Source organism: Capra hircus, chromosome 12 (genome assembly GCF_001704415.2).
Source record: "Capra hircus breed San Clemente chromosome 12, ASM170441v1, whole genome shotgun sequence".
In the NCBI taxonomy this organism is placed as follows: Eukaryota; Metazoa; Chordata; class Mammalia; order Artiodactyla; family Bovidae; genus Capra; species Capra hircus.
In genome coordinates, this window is record NC_030819.1 from 65,366,369 (window position 1) to 65,384,610 (window position 18,242).

The window sequence follows — 18,242 nt, forward strand, 5'->3', positions numbered from 1 at the left end:
TTACTGCGTCTGCTGGTGAGCACTGTCCCTCCGCTGAGTTACTGCGGGTATTTCGCGAAATAAGATAGGTGGAAACTTAGAAAATACTAGTTTTTCAGTAACCCTTAGGCTAAAACCCATCAGATGGAGACATCTTTTCAGTATCAGTAAGCCTCCTCGTTTTGAGTCCACACGATTTTCTAGGTCATCAGATTCGAGGAGGTGTGTTGCGGTGCCAGCTCTGCGTCCCAGTGATACCCAGCTGGCAGGTAACCCCCAACAGGTACTGACGCCGGCTTCCACCCCCATGAGGACCTCCCTGCAGGGTCTGCCCTCCCTCCCCGCTGCCTTCTGAGGCCCAGGCCGGAGTGGGGCGCTCTCCAGAGCCGCGGCAGGGCAGGGCTGGGGCGTGGGGTCGGCGTTCCGCATCCTACAGAGACCCGGCCGCGTTCCCAGTGGGGACCAGCCCCGGAGGCCGTCGCGTTTACATAACTGCGATGATGTAACCGCTGGCGGGCCCGGAAGGGCGGGGCTGGGGCCCGGGAGCGCGGGGCCGCGGGACTCTGCGTGCTGCGCCCGGCCCACCATGCTCCTCTACCGCAGCGCCGCGTGGTTCGCCAAGGGGCTGCGCGAATACACCAAGTAAGGGTGCGCGGGGTACCGCGCCGGCGCCCGGGGCCCGGGGGCGGGCAAGCCGGCCGGCGGTCACGCGGCCCGCCTCGGCGCGGGCAGGCGTGATGAGCGGGAACGCGCCCGCGACTTCCCCGCGATCACTTGGACCCACCGAGCGACGGAGGCGCTCGCCTGCTGGCAGCCCACCTGCTGCAGCCGCCACCCAACCCAGGGGCGCTCTTGGGCCCGGCGCCCGCCCGAGGGGCGGGGCTGGGCCCCGGGGGCGGGGCTTGTACTCTCGGGGCCCCACCCACTGACGTCAGGCGGCCCAGGGGTCTGCGAGCCTTCTGGGCGTTGCCTGGACGCCCCGCTTGGGCGTGCTCTGGTTCTTGTCTCCTTGGGGCTGTTTTCGGCGTCTCAAGGGGTTAGTTCTAAATTGCTAGTTGAGATTCCGCCTAGTACTTTCCTTGGTGTGTTTTTGTCCTTACTAATAAAATGCGGCTTGTGGACTGTGACCGCTCCCTCCAGCTGGAACATTCCGGGCACGAGTTTAAGGGCGGGTGTAGACTACGCGTCCAGTGTGAGCTTGTTGAACATTGCTTGATGGTCCCCGCCACCCCCGCCACCCCCGCCCCCCGCCATCGCCCCGTGATCACCCTGGCTGTGCCCCAGTCGACCCGCCCCCTCACTGTGGTCTTTGAGGGGTGGCCACTTCTGGGAGGTGGAGAGGTGGTTTTTAATCTTAGAATTAGTCTCTCCCAGTGGTTCTCATCCCTATTTGAAACCAGAAATCACCAGCAGAAAATTGTTGAGAATATCAGCTTTCAGGCCCTCCCAGTGGACATTTTGATTCAATTGATGTGCACTGGGGCCTAGATTGATATTTTATTTTTAAAAAATCCTGCAGGTTCTTCTCTTATGCAACCCTCTTTTCTAAGAGACTTCCTCTCTTCCCTGCCTTAAGAGTTTTATCAGTATTTTTATCAGTTCCAAAGGCTACCTGGGAGAAGGCAATGGCAGCCTACTCCAGTACTCTTGCCTGGAAAATCCCATGGACAGAGGAGCCTGGTAGGCTACAGTCCATGGGGTCCCAAAGAGTCAGACAGGACTGAGCGACTTCACTTTCACTTTTCACTTTCATGCATTGAAGAAGGAAATGGCAACCCACTCCAGTGTTCATACTTGGAGAATCCCAGGGACAGCGGAGCCTGGTGGGCTGCCGTCTATGGGGTTGCACAGAGTCTGACACGACTGAACCGACTTAGCAGCAGCAGCAGCAAGGCTACCTGGGCAAATTTCCATCGTCCCAGGACTCCAGGCATCATTCCAAGGGGAGACAGCTGCTGTTCCTCCCTTCTCGGCTTGCAGAAGTGTTTTTGAAAAAGTGCAGACCCCCCTTAGGGGCAGTGCTGCAGAAAATGTGGGAAATGTTACTGAGTCCAAGCTCAGTCTTCTCGCTATACACAGGCCAGTTAACAGAGAGAAAATGTTGAGGCAAGGAATACGACTTTTATTGTGAAAGCCAACAGATCGAGAAGATGGCAGACTAAAGTCTCAAAATAACCACCTTGCTGTGCGTCTGGATGTGAGGTTCTTGTACAGGATAGAGAGGGGTTAGAGTTGAGGAAGTAGTGAGCATTATCTTGTATGTATCTCCTGGAATGGCCAACCTCAGGGAAGGGATGTGTTCCTTCAGGCAGAGGGGCAGGGTTCCCTGAGGCAGGTCATTATGTAGGATTATAATAACTAAAGCAATGTAAAACAGAGGTTAAAGTCAAAGAAACAGATCCATCATGGAGTCAGAATTGGCTCTTCCCTGCAATATTTCCCACTAGCATTGTCCCTTCAACAATCTTGGAAAAAAGAGGGTGACAACCGTGCTAACTGCTTCATCAGATGGATCTTTCGGGGAGTGTTCGCAGCCATCCATGCCAGTTGCCAGTGTTCCAGATGTTGAGATTTGTCTTTCTCCGTTCCTCTTTGGAAGGTGTCCACTTTACATCTGTAGCATACTGAACTTCAAACCCAGAGGCAGCATCTTAAGTTTAGGAATTTGGGGCTTTTCTATGTATGGGAAGATGCAAGAGTCAGGGCTCTTTAAAATTATTTCCTTGATATGTACCCTCAGGTGTCTGGGGCAGTTAATTCTGTGTTTTCATAGGCTGAGTTTCCTCAGGGCTCATTGGCTCCTGTTGGAAGCCCCCAGTTGCAGATGACTGATACGGCAGGAAATATTCCATTTCTCAGCTCCTCCCCTCTTGGTCAGGAATTTGACCAGTATTTGGGAGACAGTTCATGATCAAATCTTGTCCCACGGCGCTGGAAGGCTCATTCCAGATCAGGAAAAAATTCTTTGATATGCCATTCTAGCTGCTAAATTTCAAAGTCGACCCCCATCAATAAGGAAAGATTCTCTGGATCTTGTGCCTGATTACGATCCAGGAGACCTTTTCCCTCCCATTGCTTCTTCCCATACTTAGAATTACACTGTTACAATGATTCTTATGTTTTTAGCCATGTAAGTTTTGTTCAAGGCCTGATTACACCCTGGGTATTGTAAGAGACAACAATCTTATAAATTAGACAAGATATAAGTAATGCAGTTGGTGAAATTGACAATGACAGTGCATCAAGGAGGCACAAAGCACAAGCAATTGGAAAACAAAGACCAAACTAGAACCATGATTAATTAGTTTAAGGGGAGGATTTTCCTTACCCCTGGGAAACAGATTTAAACCCGAAATTTTCTCTGTATAGAAACCACAAAAACTGTAACCATATCTACCAGTTCACTCAGTTCCCCTGTAACTAATCCTCTTTGTTAACAGCTTTATGAAGCCATTAGAATTACTTGCATTTATCCAAAAGTCCTTTTTATAAATCTTCTTGAAGGGGAGGCATTTTTGCAATGGCGACAAAGTGAAATCATAACTTTCTATAATAACAAAAAGACTTAAAAAGCCACATTTAAAGCACCTAGGTTACTGCTGTGACATGCCACACTTTCAGATAATAACCAGAATTACGACGATAATACTTTTAACAGGACACATCAAAATTTCATATAATCTCTAGAATATCAATTTACCATAAAATATAACCTAAGAAGATTTATTACTCATTTGATAAGACTTTCCATTGTAATTCAACATACCAAATGAACCTAATGAGTTTAATGTTTCTTTGGGGTGTTCCAAAGGCCCTTTGAAGCATCCCAAAGTTTAGCTAGAGGTCAAAGAAACTGTTATAATTTGATTTGGGAAGTTTTGTCAAAACAACATCAAAAGGGTATTAAAACACAACAGGATTATAAGTCACTGTGAAACAATAGTTATTCACTTAGCCAAAGTAACAATAAAAAGATTTCAAAGGCAAATGCAGAGTAGATCACTTAAAAGGTAAAGAACTTAAAATCTGTTATCAAAGGTAGTTTGACATCTTAACAAAACTTGTCTAACAGAGAAAAGCCAAATTCTGTTCTCATTTCAAGATTTCAGCCCTGAGTTGGGTACAGCAATGTAAAACCCATCAGTCTACAAAAGAGGTCAGATTAAAATTGGGTTTCTGGCAGATGGAATAAATCAAGTTCACTTGTCTAGATGGCTAAACTGTTTTTACTAATGTTTATGGAAAGCAAGTCCAAATTACTCTCTTTTTCAAAATTTGCATTTTAAAAAGATGGTGGAGATAAGGGCTCCCATGAAGACCAGGGAGAACATTTGCTAAGATAAAATTTTTTCTCAGGATAACTTCATTTCCCCTTTATAATACTTTGTAGTTCTTGTTTAATTGCTATGTTGTATTAATACTTACAAACTTCCTCTTAAGATAACAGGGAAGGTCTTGGGAGTGGTAAAAGAATTAGTGGGTTTTGGATTCTTTTTTGGAACCATACTTGTGGTCCTAAAACAAGGACAGTTTTCTTTTTTCTTCAAAGAATTGGGTGGCTACCTGAATGATATTGAAGGACTGACATACCCATTTACCTATGTTGGAGAGTTAGCTTGGAGGAGAAGATCTCTTCCAGAATTCCTGCTAGGCTCTAAATATCAGCTATGGCTAGTTTACTAAGACCCATGGCTTTCCATTTTGGTAATCTATTTACAAACACTTTTGAGGATCTTCCCTAGATTTCAGCCAGTCTTCCCGAGGGAGTGGAACCGTAGAGGAAGTGCTTCCCATTTTAGCTCAAGCAGTTGGTACTAGAAGTCTTTGTGCTCAAAGTAACCAAGTCAGACCAAAACCTTGCCAGCCAGAAAGTCACCTTCAGAGTCAAATGGCAAAACTGCCCCAGATGTGACCTCCTAGTCCCACTAGGCTTGTGACCCTTGTCCAAAGCACCTTATTTCCCTTCACAGGGAGAACACCTCAAATTTGAGCCAAAGCCCACCAAATGGAGCTGAAGCTTCCCAAGTTGGAGCCATAGTCCCCAAATGTACGAGATCAAAAAGGCCCTGGTGGGACCCTGACGTCAAGCTGTTCTGGGGAAAGGTTACTTGAGCCTTTAATTTACAAAGGAGAGTGGTATCAATTAGAGTCAGTTTGTTCCCCACCTTCGGCATGGCCTGGGCTCCTGTCTTAGTCTAGGGCCATCTCTTCTCCAGCGTCCTTCCTCCCTGCAGCAGGCGTGTTCTTCCTTCCCCAGTGGTGGCCTTCCTTTAGGGTTCCTGTGAGCTCAGTCTTCAGTCGTGTCTGACTCTTTGTGACCGCATGAACGGTAGCCTGCCAGGCTCCTCTATCCATAGAATTTTCTGAGCAAGAACACTGGAGTGGGTTGCCGTTTCCTTCTCCAGCGGATCTCTCTGACCCAGGGACTGAACCCGCACCTCCTACACTGGTGGCAGGCTCTTTACCACTGAGCCACTGCGAGCCCTCCTCAGGTTACTCAGTTTCAGTGCTGCCACCAGAAAACCTGTATTCCGTTTTGCATCTCCTTGCTTCTGTCATTGTTCCCTGCTGTTGAATACTTTTAAGAGCAACGTCTACTAACTGAGAAGAAGTCATTTCAAACACACTATCTAACTTCTGTAATTTTTTAATCTCTGGAGCACTCTGCCTGATGAAGGCCATATTTATCATCCTCACATTCTCAGGGGCCTCAGGGTCTGTATCTGTGTAGCACCTATAAACTTGATAAATCCTTTCTAGAAACTGTGATGGATCCTCAGTTGGTTTTTGTTTCATCTCTCAAATTTTGTTTAAGCTCTTTCATCTACCCCGTTGTGTACCCCGTTGGGTTTTCTCTCAGACCTCTGCACGATAAGGTGGGTGAGTCCTCTGACTCCTTTTTCTCCTGATGCAATAGCATAAATGCTTCTGCATATGGAATCTCATCTCTTTTGCCTGCTCTTTTGCAAAACACTTCTAACTGTGAGATCGCCTAATAGTTGAGTGAGCCATTCAGGGTCCGTTGCTCTTCTGATCCTAACATATATTGGGTCCACACCCTATTATAGCAGCATAGTCATAGGCTTACAGTTATATTTTGCCCGTTTATCCAATATATACCCAAAAGGGCTCTCCTTCAAGATAGTTGGAGTAATTCCCATTTATAGATGGAATACTTCCCATTTTTAAAAGTATGACCACACCACCACAAAAAAGATGAATAGCAATTCCAATATAAAAAATTCCACAAAAAAATTGCAGCATTGATACACCAACAGATTGGCCCCCAACTCCCAAACTTACCCTACGAATCAAATAATTCCAAGTAGGGTAGACTTACCCCACAAGAACTAGTTCCCCAATAAACTGGTTCCAACTGAGCAGGTTCCCAGCTCAGGTAAATAAACTTATTCTACAAAACAAATGAACTAATTCCAACTAGGATAGGCTTACCCCCACAAGAACTAGTTCCCCAGTGAACTAGTTCCAGCTCAGGTACAGTCCAACAACAATTCCCCTCCCCAACAGGGTACTCCAACCAAATTGGCTTGTCCCCTAAAGGAAAAGCCCAAATTGAGGTGGGGGTATGTTTCCAGTGTGCACACTGGAGAGGCTTACCCTACAAAATTTAGTCCCATCAACGTCAGTTTCTTGCCTCAACTGCCAGGCACTGGGGAAGCTGGTGCCACATCAGGAAATCTTGAAGGGAAGATCCTCAGGACAAATGGTTCCAGCAGCTGCTAAAGCCTTGCCCCAGTATTCCCTGATTCATAGCCGGGGCCAGGTAGCCACAAGCAGCAAGGCTTCTGGGCTGGCTAAGCCAAATCTGAGTCCGCTTGCAGTCTGCTTGCCAAGACAGGCCCACTAACCAGGAGTTGAGGCAAGGAATACACTTGGAAAGTCTAGCTGACAGAGAAGAAAGCAGACTAATGTCTGAAAATAACCATCTTGTCTGGGGTCTGGGTGTGAGGTTCTTTTATAGGACAGAGAAGGGGAGGAGCTGAGGAAGTAAAAACCATCATCTTGCAAATATCTCCTGGAAGGAGGTATGTGTTAATCTCTTCAGGCAGAGGGGCAGGGCTCCTTGTATAATTTAAACTACAACTATAAGGGCAGGTCATAATGTATGATTATAACAAGATCAATGAGAAAGGAAGGTTAAAGTCAAAGAAACAGATCTATCAAGGACTCAGAATTGGCTTTTCTTTGCAACAGTGTAGCTGTTAACCCTGACCCACTGAATTTAGGTGAGTACAGTGGCCGCCTCTTTCTTTCAAAGGGGTGTACTCGTCTTGACCACCATTTGCAGGATCTTTCCAGGTTATACAGAATGCAGCATGAAGAGCTTGAGTCAGCTTCCTGCCCCATGGAAAAGCAGACTTCTTAAAGTCTCTCCCCAGACTCTTTTGTGGGGTTCAGTTCAGTTCAGTCGCTCAGTCGTGTCCGACTCTTTGCGACCCCATGAATCACAGCACGCCAGGCCTCCCTGTCCATCACCAATTCCCGGAGTTCACTCAGACTCACGTCCATCGAGTCAGTGATGCCATCCAGCCATTTCATCCTCGGTCGTCCCCTTCTCCTCCTGCCCCCAATCCCTCCCAGCATCAGAGTCTTTTCCAATGAGTCAACTCTTCGCATGAGGTGCCCAAAGTACTGGAGCTTCAGCTTTAGCATCATTCCTTCCAAAGAAATCCCAGGGCTGGTCTCCTTCAGAATGGACTGGTTGGATCTCCTTGCAGTCCAAGGGACTCTCAAGAGTCTTCTCCAACACCACAGTTCAAAAGCATCAATTCTTTGGCGCAGGGGTGTAAGCTTAGGTGGTTTTCCCTGCTGTTGTGCATTTTGTGAATTGGAGGGAAAGACAATGCCTTACTTTGATTCCAATGAGAGTCTGTAGTTTGGGTTTACAATGCTTTTTCTTAGCACACCAGGATTTTTATAAAGCTTCCTTATATTGGGCCCCTAGGCAGCAGGATCTAGTCACAGTTTCCTTAACTTTGTCTGAACCTAAGAATTACCAGGGGCAATTAAAAAGCAACTCACTTGTAAGCACCTAGCAGGTGTGGATGGAACCTTAGCAAATTCCATACTGGGTAAATTGGGGGAAGCGTGCCGAGGACCTTGCCTCCTGGTGACTCTTATATTCAGGGGTTCAGGAAACACTAAGTACAGTGATTGCTCAACTCGAATCAGTCTCCTGTAGGGCGTGTGAAACCACTGATTGCTGGGCCTCACCTTGGAATTTCTGGCTCTGTAGAAAGATTCCCAGGTGATGTTGATGTTGCCTGTCTGGGGACCACTCTTCTGAGCACCACTGGTGAGGCTGAGCCCTACTCCTAGGCTCAGTGGAGAGAGCATGGAAACCCCTGTGGGCTTTATCACCTACCATCCCATGGTTTGGGTAAGTCATTTACCTCTCTCTGCATCTGAAAAATAAGAACTGATATGAGGAGTTTATAAAAATAAAAAGAGAGGGCAGGAGGATAAGAAAAAACCTAAATCTTATTAACAGCGGATTGGATCAGGGTGGATCAGGGTGGAATCCCAGTGTTGAGGACAGAGGACAAAGGGAGTTATGACGTGTCCTGTAGGCCAGCCTGGCTCCACCCACTTGGCAGCTGGCTCACAGCCTGGAGTTTGAGGAAGACGTTTAATCCACAGGAGCCACCCTCAGCAAACCTTACTCCCTAATAGGATCAACGTGGTAACCAGATGCTAGAGTCTCCTCTAGCTGTGTGGGAGAAAAGCCCCTCAGCTTCCTGCAGAGGAGGAGGGGGCCTGGGGCCTGGTCCCTGTGGGGCATTTACCTGGGGTGTGTTCTCTGTGGCCTGCTCTTCTTGAAAGCTCTCTCTCCTGCTCCACCAGTGCCTTCTCCTGCTGGGCCCCTCGTCACTGACTCCCTGACCCTGGGTTCTTTCCAAGAAACCTCTTTTCCTTTGCAAGAAAATCTTTTCACAGTGATTCTGGGACGTCCACCTGTGAGGCAGAACAAATCCTCCAGCTTCATCTTTGGTTATAGTTTAAGTTATTCTCAGAGTCCCTAATGATTTGAGGGACTAGTGGGCGAGCAGGGGAGGGGTGGGGCAGGGGAGCAAGCAAATAAGCTTAGTTTTGAACATGAAAGATATTAATATTATTATTAATACTAGTGACAATAATAGCAACTATTGTGTTGTTTAGTAGCTAAGTCATGTCCGACTTTTTTGCAACCCCATGGACAGTAGCCCACCAGGCTCCTCTGTCCATGGGATTCTCCATGCAAGAATACTAGAGTGGGTCGCCATTTCCTTCTCCAGGGGATCTTCCTGATCCAGGGATCGAACTCATGTCTCCTATATTGTCAGGCAGGTTCTTTACCACTGAGTCACCTGGGATTGAGTTCTTAACTTATTCAAAGCATATAATAGATGCTTTACGTAATTATCTCACCTACGCTGCCCAAGAAGTAGCTTCTGTGAGAAGCTACTTTGTGCAGATGAAAAGACTGGAGCCCAAAAGGGTTAAAACAACACATGAGACAGCACAGCTGTTAGGAGGCAGAGCTGAGATTTAAATCCAGGTTGTTGGATCCAAAGCCTTTATGATTGAGATTACGTTCAGTTTCAAGTTGGCCTTTCAGGGAGCCTTGGAACAGTCAGAAGTCTTGCTTGCCCCACTAAGTGGGCTGCTCACAGCCGAGGCGATGAAAAGCTGCCCTGGATGTCTGGAAGAGTTCCAGATGGTGAGAACAGCAGCAATAACATTCTTCTTGGTCTCTTGACTGTGAGACCAGGGGCAATGACCGCCCCTGTGGCAATGACTTCAGACCAAACCTGAGCTCATAAACATTCTTTGGCCCTTTTCACCGGTGTCCAGGCATGTAGTTGGCAGTTGTGCTCTCCTAGGGTGTGGGGCAAGAGACCAGCTGTTGGCAGTCTGTGCATAAACAGGGCATGGGAAGGGCACCAGGCACCTTCCAGAACCTTCAGGGGAAAAGAGTTACATTCTATGTTGCAGGGAATCAGCTCTTTGGGCGAGAGATACAGGCTGAGACCCCCAGCCTGCTGGTCTGTGGGGAGAGCTCTGACCTCAGGGTCTCCTGCCAATCCCTCTCTATTCCCCCAGCCGATTCTGTAACCAGGAAATATTGACTACTAGGACAGTCAAGGGCTTCCCTGGTGGCTTAGAGGTTAAAGCATCTGCCTGCAATGCAAGAGACTCAGGTTCGATCCCTGGGTTGGGAAAATCCCCTGGAGAAGGAAATGGCAACCCACTCCAGTATTCTTGCCTGGGGAATCCCATGGAGAGAGGAGCCTGGTAGGCTACAGTCCACGGGGTCGCAAAGAGTTGGACATGACTGAGTGACTTCACTTTCACTTTGAGGACAGTCAAGGTAGACGAGGAATCTCAAAGAGCAGAGAGAGGCAGTTGAAAAATTCAGATTTCTTTATCTCTTCATTTTACTTATTTATTTTGGCCACACCACGCAACATGCAGGAACTTAGTTCCCTGACCAGGAATCAAACAAGTGCCCTCAGCATTGGGAGCATGGGCTCAACCACTGGACCATCAGGGAAGTCCCCCCCCCCCAACCCAGAGTTGTTTCTGACCAATATGATGCCTTTGGACCAACTGGAAAAAGCACCTCCTTCTCATTGTGCTTTGCTGTCATCCGGCAGAAATTGTCCTGATGCAGATACAAATGGGCCACCATTATGACCTGAATGGCGCCCCCTCGAGGTGTGGCCCTGAAGGAGCCTTGCTTCCTCTAAGGGGTGCAGCCCTCACATAACTGCACCGGCCCCTCCTCATTCCCAAATTGCACATCTCCCCACTTTGCTGGGGTCCTTCTATACCTGGGGAGGGACACCTGTCCTGGGGTGCAGTGGCCATGATGCTGTTGGTCTCCGGAGCTCCTCTCCATTTGCCCCAACGTGGGGGAAAAGGCCAAAAAATAAAAATAATAAAATCTATCAAAGAACGTTTTAAGGGGCAGGGGTACCTCCTGGTATTAGAGACAGAAAAATAGGCTGCCAAACTGTTGGCATCTCCAGGTATTTTCAGAAGTTCAGGAAACTAATGGTATGGGTGCTGAGAAGATGGTGTTGTTCACAAGACCAGGGAGGAGAGCGGGGTCCCAGGGCGGAGGGGCTGTCTGATGTATGGGGAGAGCACTGCGCCCAGCCCAGGACTTGGCCTTCTCGCTGCAGGAGGTTGTGTTCCCTGCTCCTTAATGTCTATTCTTTCTGTGGGTCTGCTGCTGCCAGGAGTGGCTATGAGTCTGCGTCCAAGGACTTTGACCCTGATGACTTGGAGGTTCAAGTTCCCGGAAGAGCCTTCATGGTCACCGGGGGGAACAGCGGCATCGGAAAAGCGACCGCCATGGAGATTGCCAAGCGAGGTGAGCAGCCTGCTCCGTCATGTGTGTGCTGGGCCCCAAGGGCAGCCTGTGGCTGGTCCACACCGGGGAGAGGGCCCTGTGCCACACGTGGGTCAGGAGCGCCCCAGCCAGCACAAGCAGGCGCCCTGGACAGGGACCCCGTGCTGATCGGCACAGCTGCCGGCTTCCTCGTGTTCAGTCGCTCAGTCATGTCTGACCCTTGGCGACCCCATGGACTACAGCACGCCAGGCTTCCCTGTCTTTCACTATCTCCTGGAGCTTGCTCAAAGTCATGTCAACGGAGTCGATGATGCCATCCAACCCTCTCATCCTCTGTTGCCCCCTTCTCCTCCCGCCTTCAATCTTTCCCAGCATCAGGGTCTTTTCCAATAAGTCAGCTCTTTGCATCAGGTGGCCAAAGTATTGGAGTTTCAGCTTCAGCATCAGTCCTTCCAATGAATACTCAGGACTGATTTTCTTTAGGATTGACTGGTTGGATCTCCTTGCCATCCAAGGAACTCTCAAGAGTCTTCTCCAGCACCACAGTTTGAAGGCATCACTTCTTTGGCGCTCAGCCTTCTTTATGGTCCAACTCTCACATCTGTACATGACTACTGGAAAAACTGTAGCTTTGACTAGACGGACCTTTGCTGTGCATTAAGCTTCAGACTAGAGGTGGACAGAGTGAGTGACTGGAGGAAGCTCTCCTCAACACTTCATTCATTCACAGGAGAGCTGAGGTCCGGTCCACATGGCAGTGTTTTCTGATTAAGAACAGTAAGGGGCCCCAGTTAACCCTAGGCATCCAAATCACCAGTGGAAACTTAAAAAAAAAAAACACAAAACTTGGACACCTGGTCCCTAGTTCCTGTCTCCTCAGTGAGAATGGGGGTGGGAGAGAGACTGGGAATCCATCGCAGTTTGGCCCTGGACCCTAGTTGAGAACAGTGCCCCCAGAATGACGGAAGGGCCGGGGTGTAGTGAACTTCCTTCTTCCTTCCTACTGCTCCTGGTTTCCAGTCTCTGGAGTTTGAGCAGCTGGAAACTGCCTCCTCTCTCTCCTCCCTAAGCTTGGGTCTAGAAAGAGGCTCTCTGGGTGCCCATACATTATTCAGTCAGCTGAAGTCTTCCTTCAGGTAAATGCCGAATTCTCTGCATCAGCTCGACTGTCCCGGCTCACTCAACGGTACTGCGGTGGCTAGAAAAGTCAGCCATGCCTCTCCAGACCCCCTTCTCCTGGAAAAATGGATGTTCTGGCAGAAGTTGGGGAAATAACCTTGGAATTTATCACTTTTCAAGATGCTTGAGATTTTTTTTCCCTCCAAAGTTAGGCATTTTCCAGGGGAGTATTGTGCCATTTGGAGCTGTATATAATTATCTGTCAAAGCAGGGGGAAGATTAACTGGATCTTAGCAACTGGAGGTACTCAGAAGAGCTGGGAGGAGGATCAAGCCGAGGGGCTATTATGTGGTTTGCCTGCAGCCTCCTGTGCAACAGACCCTATTTAATAAAGCTGGGTGTTTTAGGTGAAGAAATCAGGGTCCATAATGCTTATGTCTTAACTGCCATAGCCAAGGCATTCCCCTTTAAATAAGCCTTGATTGATGATGGTGTGACTTCTGCTGGAATAGTCTTGAGAGCCGTTTATATATTCGCCCATTTAGTAAATATTTGTTAAATTCCGGCTACATATTAGGGGCTTCTCAACTTGGGCTCCTGGAAACCAGGAGCAGTAGGAAGGAAGAAGGAAGTTCACTACACACCTCCTCCTTCCGTTATTCTGGGGGCTGTGTTCTCAACTAGGGTCCAGGGCCAAACTGCAATGGATTCCCAGTCTCTCTCCCACCCCCATCCCCCCACCCCATTCTCATTGAGGAGACAGGAACCAGGGACCAGGTGTCCAAGTTTTATGGTTTTTTTTAAGTTTCCACTGGTGATTCAGATGCCTAGGGTTAACTGGAGCCCCTTACTGTTCTTAATCAGAAAACACTGCCATGTGGATCGGACTTCAGCTCTCCTGTGAATGAATGAAGTGTTGAGGAGAGCTTCCTCCAGTCACTCACTCTGTCCACCTCTAGTCTCCCCACACATTAGACTCACCTGGGGGAGCTTTTAAACCATCCTTAGGCCGGGAGCTTTAAAAACTTTCCAAGTGGGTCTAAAGGGCAGCTGTGTTGAGACCAGTGTGTCAGGTTCCCTATGAGATGCTAGGGATGTGGGTGTGACCAAGACTGACCCTTCTTATCCTTGATGTACGTGGGTGTGTGTGCTTAGTCACGTCTGATCTTTGTGACCCCTGGACTGTAGCCCGCTAGGCTCCTCTGTCCGTGGGATCCTCCAGGCAAGAATGCTGGAGTGGGTTGCCATTCCTTTCTCCAGGGGATCTTCCCCACCTAGAGACTGAACCTAGGTCTTCTGGATTGGCAGCTGGGTTCTTTGCCACCTGAGCCACCAGGGAAGCTCATCCTTGGTGTATTCAGACCCTTAAAGAAAATCAAGACGTTGCCCCAGTTGCACTGTCAGCCCAGGTAGGCAGGAGCACGGATTCCAGGACCACCCTCTCCTTTCCACCTGCTGCTCTGACTGTGGGGACCATCTGCAGATTTTCCAGAATAGTCTCCGTATCAGGTCCTCTTTCTGTGAGCCCGTGTGTGTTCATCCCGCCTTGGGAAGAGCGCGTCTCCAGGGCTGTCACTGTGGCTGTCCCTCACAGCGCTTTTTTTGGATTCCACCAGGTGGCACAGTTCACCTGGTTTGTCGAGATCCCAGCCGAGCGGAAGGTGCCAGAGCTGAGATCATGGAGGAGAGCGGGAACCAGGTGAGCGGCTGTGCCCCTCCTGTGGGGGCTTCCTGCCCGCGGGGCACGGCAGTGCGGGGGCGGGACTCCTGGCCACGCTCCTGCACCCGAGCTGGCAGGGCTCTGTTCAGGCTTCTGCTTGGGAGGCGGCCTCAGCCCTCAGAGCTGGAGCCGCGCTTCTCAAAGGCTGGGCCGGACCTGGGTGATGGGGCAGTGACCCCCACTCCCCCAGTGAAGGCCTGCCTGGGCGACATGACCCAGACAGGGCCCTGCCGGGGTCCCTCCCCCAAGAAGGAGGCCGCGTCCCTGAGACATGTCCAGGGGACTCAGGGTGAGCCAAGCTGTAAGCCGGCTCGGTGGCCTTCGGATAAAGAAGGACCGCAAATGACGTTTCGGCCTTGATGAGAGCCGCTTCCTATCGAGAGTGTTCAAAGCTGGCTCACCGTTCTGTGGGCCTCCTGCTCTGACACACTTGGAACCAGGACAGGCTACATAATCTGCAGGGCCCCAGTGCAAAATCAGAGTGTGGGGACCCTGCTGTACAAAGCATAAGACTTCCATGTACATGTGTTATTATACTTGTTATATTATACTTGTTTTTCTCTTTCCGACTTCACTGAACCTATTTGCAGGACAGGAATAGAGATGCGCACACAGAGAACAGGGTTGTGGACGCAGTGGAGAAAGGCAAGCGTGGGATAGAGAGAGTAGCGTGGAAACATATACATTGAAAGTAGCAGTGTTAGTCGCTCAGTTGTGTCTGACTCTTTGTGACCCCATGGACTGTAGCCGGTCAGGCTCCTCTGTCCATGGGATTTTCCAGGCAAAAATACTGGCATGGGTAGCCATTCACTTCTCCAGGGGATCTTCCCAACTCAGGTTGAACCCAGGTCTCCTGCATTGCAGGCAGATTCTTTTCTGTCTGAGCCACCAGGGAAACCCAAACATATATGTTGCTGCTGCTGCTGCTGCTGCTGCTGCTGCTGCTGCTGCTGCTAAGTCACTTCAGTCATGTCCGACTCTGTGCGACCCCATAGACAGCAGCCAACCAGGCTCCCTCATCCCTGGGATTCTCCAGGCAAGAACACTGGAGTGGGTTGCCATTTCCTTCTCCAATGCATGAAAGTGAAAAGTGAAAGTGAAGCCTCTCAGTCATGTCCAACTCTTAGCGACCCCATGGACTGCAGCCCACCAGGCTCCTCCATCCATGGGATTTTCCAGGCAAGAGTACTGGAGTGGGGTGCCATTGCCTTCTCCGAACAGACATGTTACCATTCGTAAAATAGTATGGGGAGCTGCTGTGTAACACAGGGAGCTCAGCTCGGTGCTCTGTTGATGACCTAGGGAGGTGCGATGTGGGGTGGTAGGGAGACCCGAGAGGGAGAGGACACTATACTTAACGGCTGAGTCATGCTGTTGTGTGGCAAAAACCAACACAACGTTGTAAAGTAATTATCCTCCAATTAAAAATTAAAACAAAACCTAAGGCTTACAGGACAGTGAAGGCAGAGCATTAGCATAAGCAGGGCCTGGATGTGGGGTCTGTGCGCCTGTGCAGTTGCTTCCCCAAGGAGCTGGCCCCGGTGGAAACCCCAGGGTCCCAGGAGGGAAGCAGGCTGGCCGGCAGTGACCACCAGCCCCTTGCATGTCCACTGAGAGCGTCTTGCCTCCAGGCCCACCTGGAGTTCCCTCCTCTGTCCTGTACCCCCGCTCCTCTGGCAGCCCCTACGCCTGGCGCCTCTCCATGCACTGCCTCCAGCTGAGGGGCGAACGGCACCCCACTCCCACAGGCGTGGGCCGTGGCCAAGAGGAAAAAAATTCGCCCCAGCCTAGAATGGAGCAGTCTGCCTCTGCCCATGAGGGTTATCTTTTATCTGGAAGTAATGTTTTCAAGGCAAGAGGCTGTCCTTCTCCCTTCCACTTGGCAGCCTCTCACCATCAGACGCCCCCGGAGGCTTCGTGCCGGCCGTGAGCACAAAGGTCTCTAAACCGTCCTCTGCAAGTGGGGCTGCGATCTGGGGGCCGCAGTTCTTGAGATGGAAGGCTGGCTGGCTGGCTGGCTGCCTGCTGGTAAGTTTAGGCGGTGCTGCTGCAGGACTTAATGGGAACGCTGATCTCGGGCCACGGGCAGGGGAGGGCTTGCCTGGATTCCAGCCCGCCGTGGGCTTGGCTACATTCTTTACCAAGTGAATTTATATAGAAAAAGATGCCAGTATGGTTCTGCTGATGCTGTTGAGCCCTCCTTATACCCAACGGCACCATCTTTGGGAGGAAGAACTGAAAGCAGGATCCAGCATGTTTCTTGGGGTGCGGAGAGGGAGCCCCCATCCCCACACACAACCCCTGGCAAATCCTCTCCTCTTTCATCTGTGTAAGTGGTCTCCAGCACTCACTGAGAGCTCGGCAGTCCAGGGCCGACGATACCTTCTGCCCATCCCTGGAGGTGTGGTTTCACTGACTCAGTGCCTCCTCCGGGCTCTGCTGCTCTGTGATGACCTAGAGGGGTGGGACAGGGGGTGGGAGGGAGGCTCACGAGGGAGGGGACATTGTATACTTATGGCTGATTCACGGTGTTGTATGGCAAAAACCAACACATTATAAAGCAATTCAGTTCAGTCGCTCAGTCATGTCTGTCTCTTTGCGACCCCAGCATGCTAGGCCTCCCTGTCCATCACCAACTCCCGGAGTTTGCTCAAACTGATGTCCATCAAGTGAGTGATGCCATCCAACGATCTCATCCTCTGTCATCCCCTTCTCCCCCCGCCTTCAATCTTTCCCAGCATCAGAGTCTTCTCCAGTGAGTCAGCTCTTTATATCAGGTGGCCAAAGTACTGGAGTTTCAACTTCAGCATCAGTCCTTCCAATGAACATTCAGGACTGATTTCCCTTAGGATGGACTGGTTGGATCTCCTTGCAGTCCAAGGGACTCTCAAGAGTCTTCCCCACACCACAGTTCAAAAGCATCAATTCTTCGGCACTCAGCTTTCTTCACAGTCCAACTCTCACATCCATACATGACTACTGGAAAAACCATAGCTTTGACTAGACAGACCTTTATTGGCATATTGTTGATAAAGCAATTATCCTCCAATTAAAAAAAAATTTTTTTTAAAGCTTAAAACTTGGAGTTGTGGGCCCCTTAATTGTGGGCAGCGGATGGAGCAGCAGCAGGTGTTGGGGGGGGAGGCTGCTGGAGGAGCAGGTGTGCAGGACAGAGGAGGGAACCCCAGGATCAGCTGCTCCTCTCTGTCTGTGAAGCTTTGTCAGGGGGACGAGGGGAGGAGCTGGGCTCTGCCCTCACTGAAGCCTTGTGGGCTAGACAGTGCACTTAGCTTTCCTGAACCTCAGTTTCCTCATCTGAAAATTAGAGGTGATATTATTTTGTTCAGGTTCCATTCAGCATGCACCATCTTTAGTTGCAGCATTCGAATTCTTTATTGCAGCATGTGGAATCTAGTTTCCAGGCCAGGGTTCCTACCCGGGTCCCTGGGTTTTTTACACACCAGCACCTGGCTGATTCCTTCTCCTGGTCACAGAGGACAGCTGGCCTCTTCTGGGAGCTTCTGTCTTCCTAGCTTCTCGCAGAGGGAGCCAGACGATTCCTTTCACCTTTTCAGGATGTTTCATTTCACCAGGATCCATGGCTGATTTCCCTGTTCCCTGCTGCTGAGATGCCTTGGGTACTTCTAGGAAACTCAAGGAGACTGTGGGATGATCAGAGTAAAATTGATTTTAGCTCACTTGAATTTTGTTGGTTTTCAAACCTGGATTTTGTGTGAGTGTTTCGCAGCCCTGCAGGGTGGGAGGGGGTCCTGCAGTGATTTCGGGGAAGGCCTTGGAATGAAAGGATTAGGTGTCTGGACTTGGCCTGCCCTCATCGGTAGAGGCTCATGGCTGACTCTGGTGTGAGTCAGCAGCCTCGTGTTCCCTCTGGCTGGGCCAGGGCCTTCAGAGACTTTTGAGAAGAGTGTAGTCCTGTACGGACAATGCTTTCCTCTCCCTTGAAGGCAGAGGAAGACTCAGTTATGCCAGACTTAAGCCGAACATGGCATTCAAGCTCATTACAGGCCTTCTGAGTCAATGATAACGTTTCTCATTCTCTGAGCC

General features: G+C 49.8%; 1 protein-coding gene across 2 annotated transcripts in view; it reads left to right on the forward strand.

The window, feature by feature from the left end:
• Nucleotides 500–18,242, forward strand: part of DHRS12 (dehydrogenase/reductase 12) — a 41,987-nt gene continuing 24,244 nt past the window's right edge. For both annotated transcript variants that reach the window (XM_018056702.1, XM_018056703.1), the window contains exons 1-3: nt 500–621; nt 11,226–11,359; nt 14,074–14,156. In XM_018056702.1, the coding sequence (XP_017912191.1) occupies nt 566–621; nt 11,226–11,359; nt 14,074–14,156 (273 nt within the window). In that variant the 5' untranslated portion in view covers nt 500–565. The remainder of the gene's footprint in view (nt 622–11,225; nt 11,360–14,073; nt 14,157–18,242) is intronic.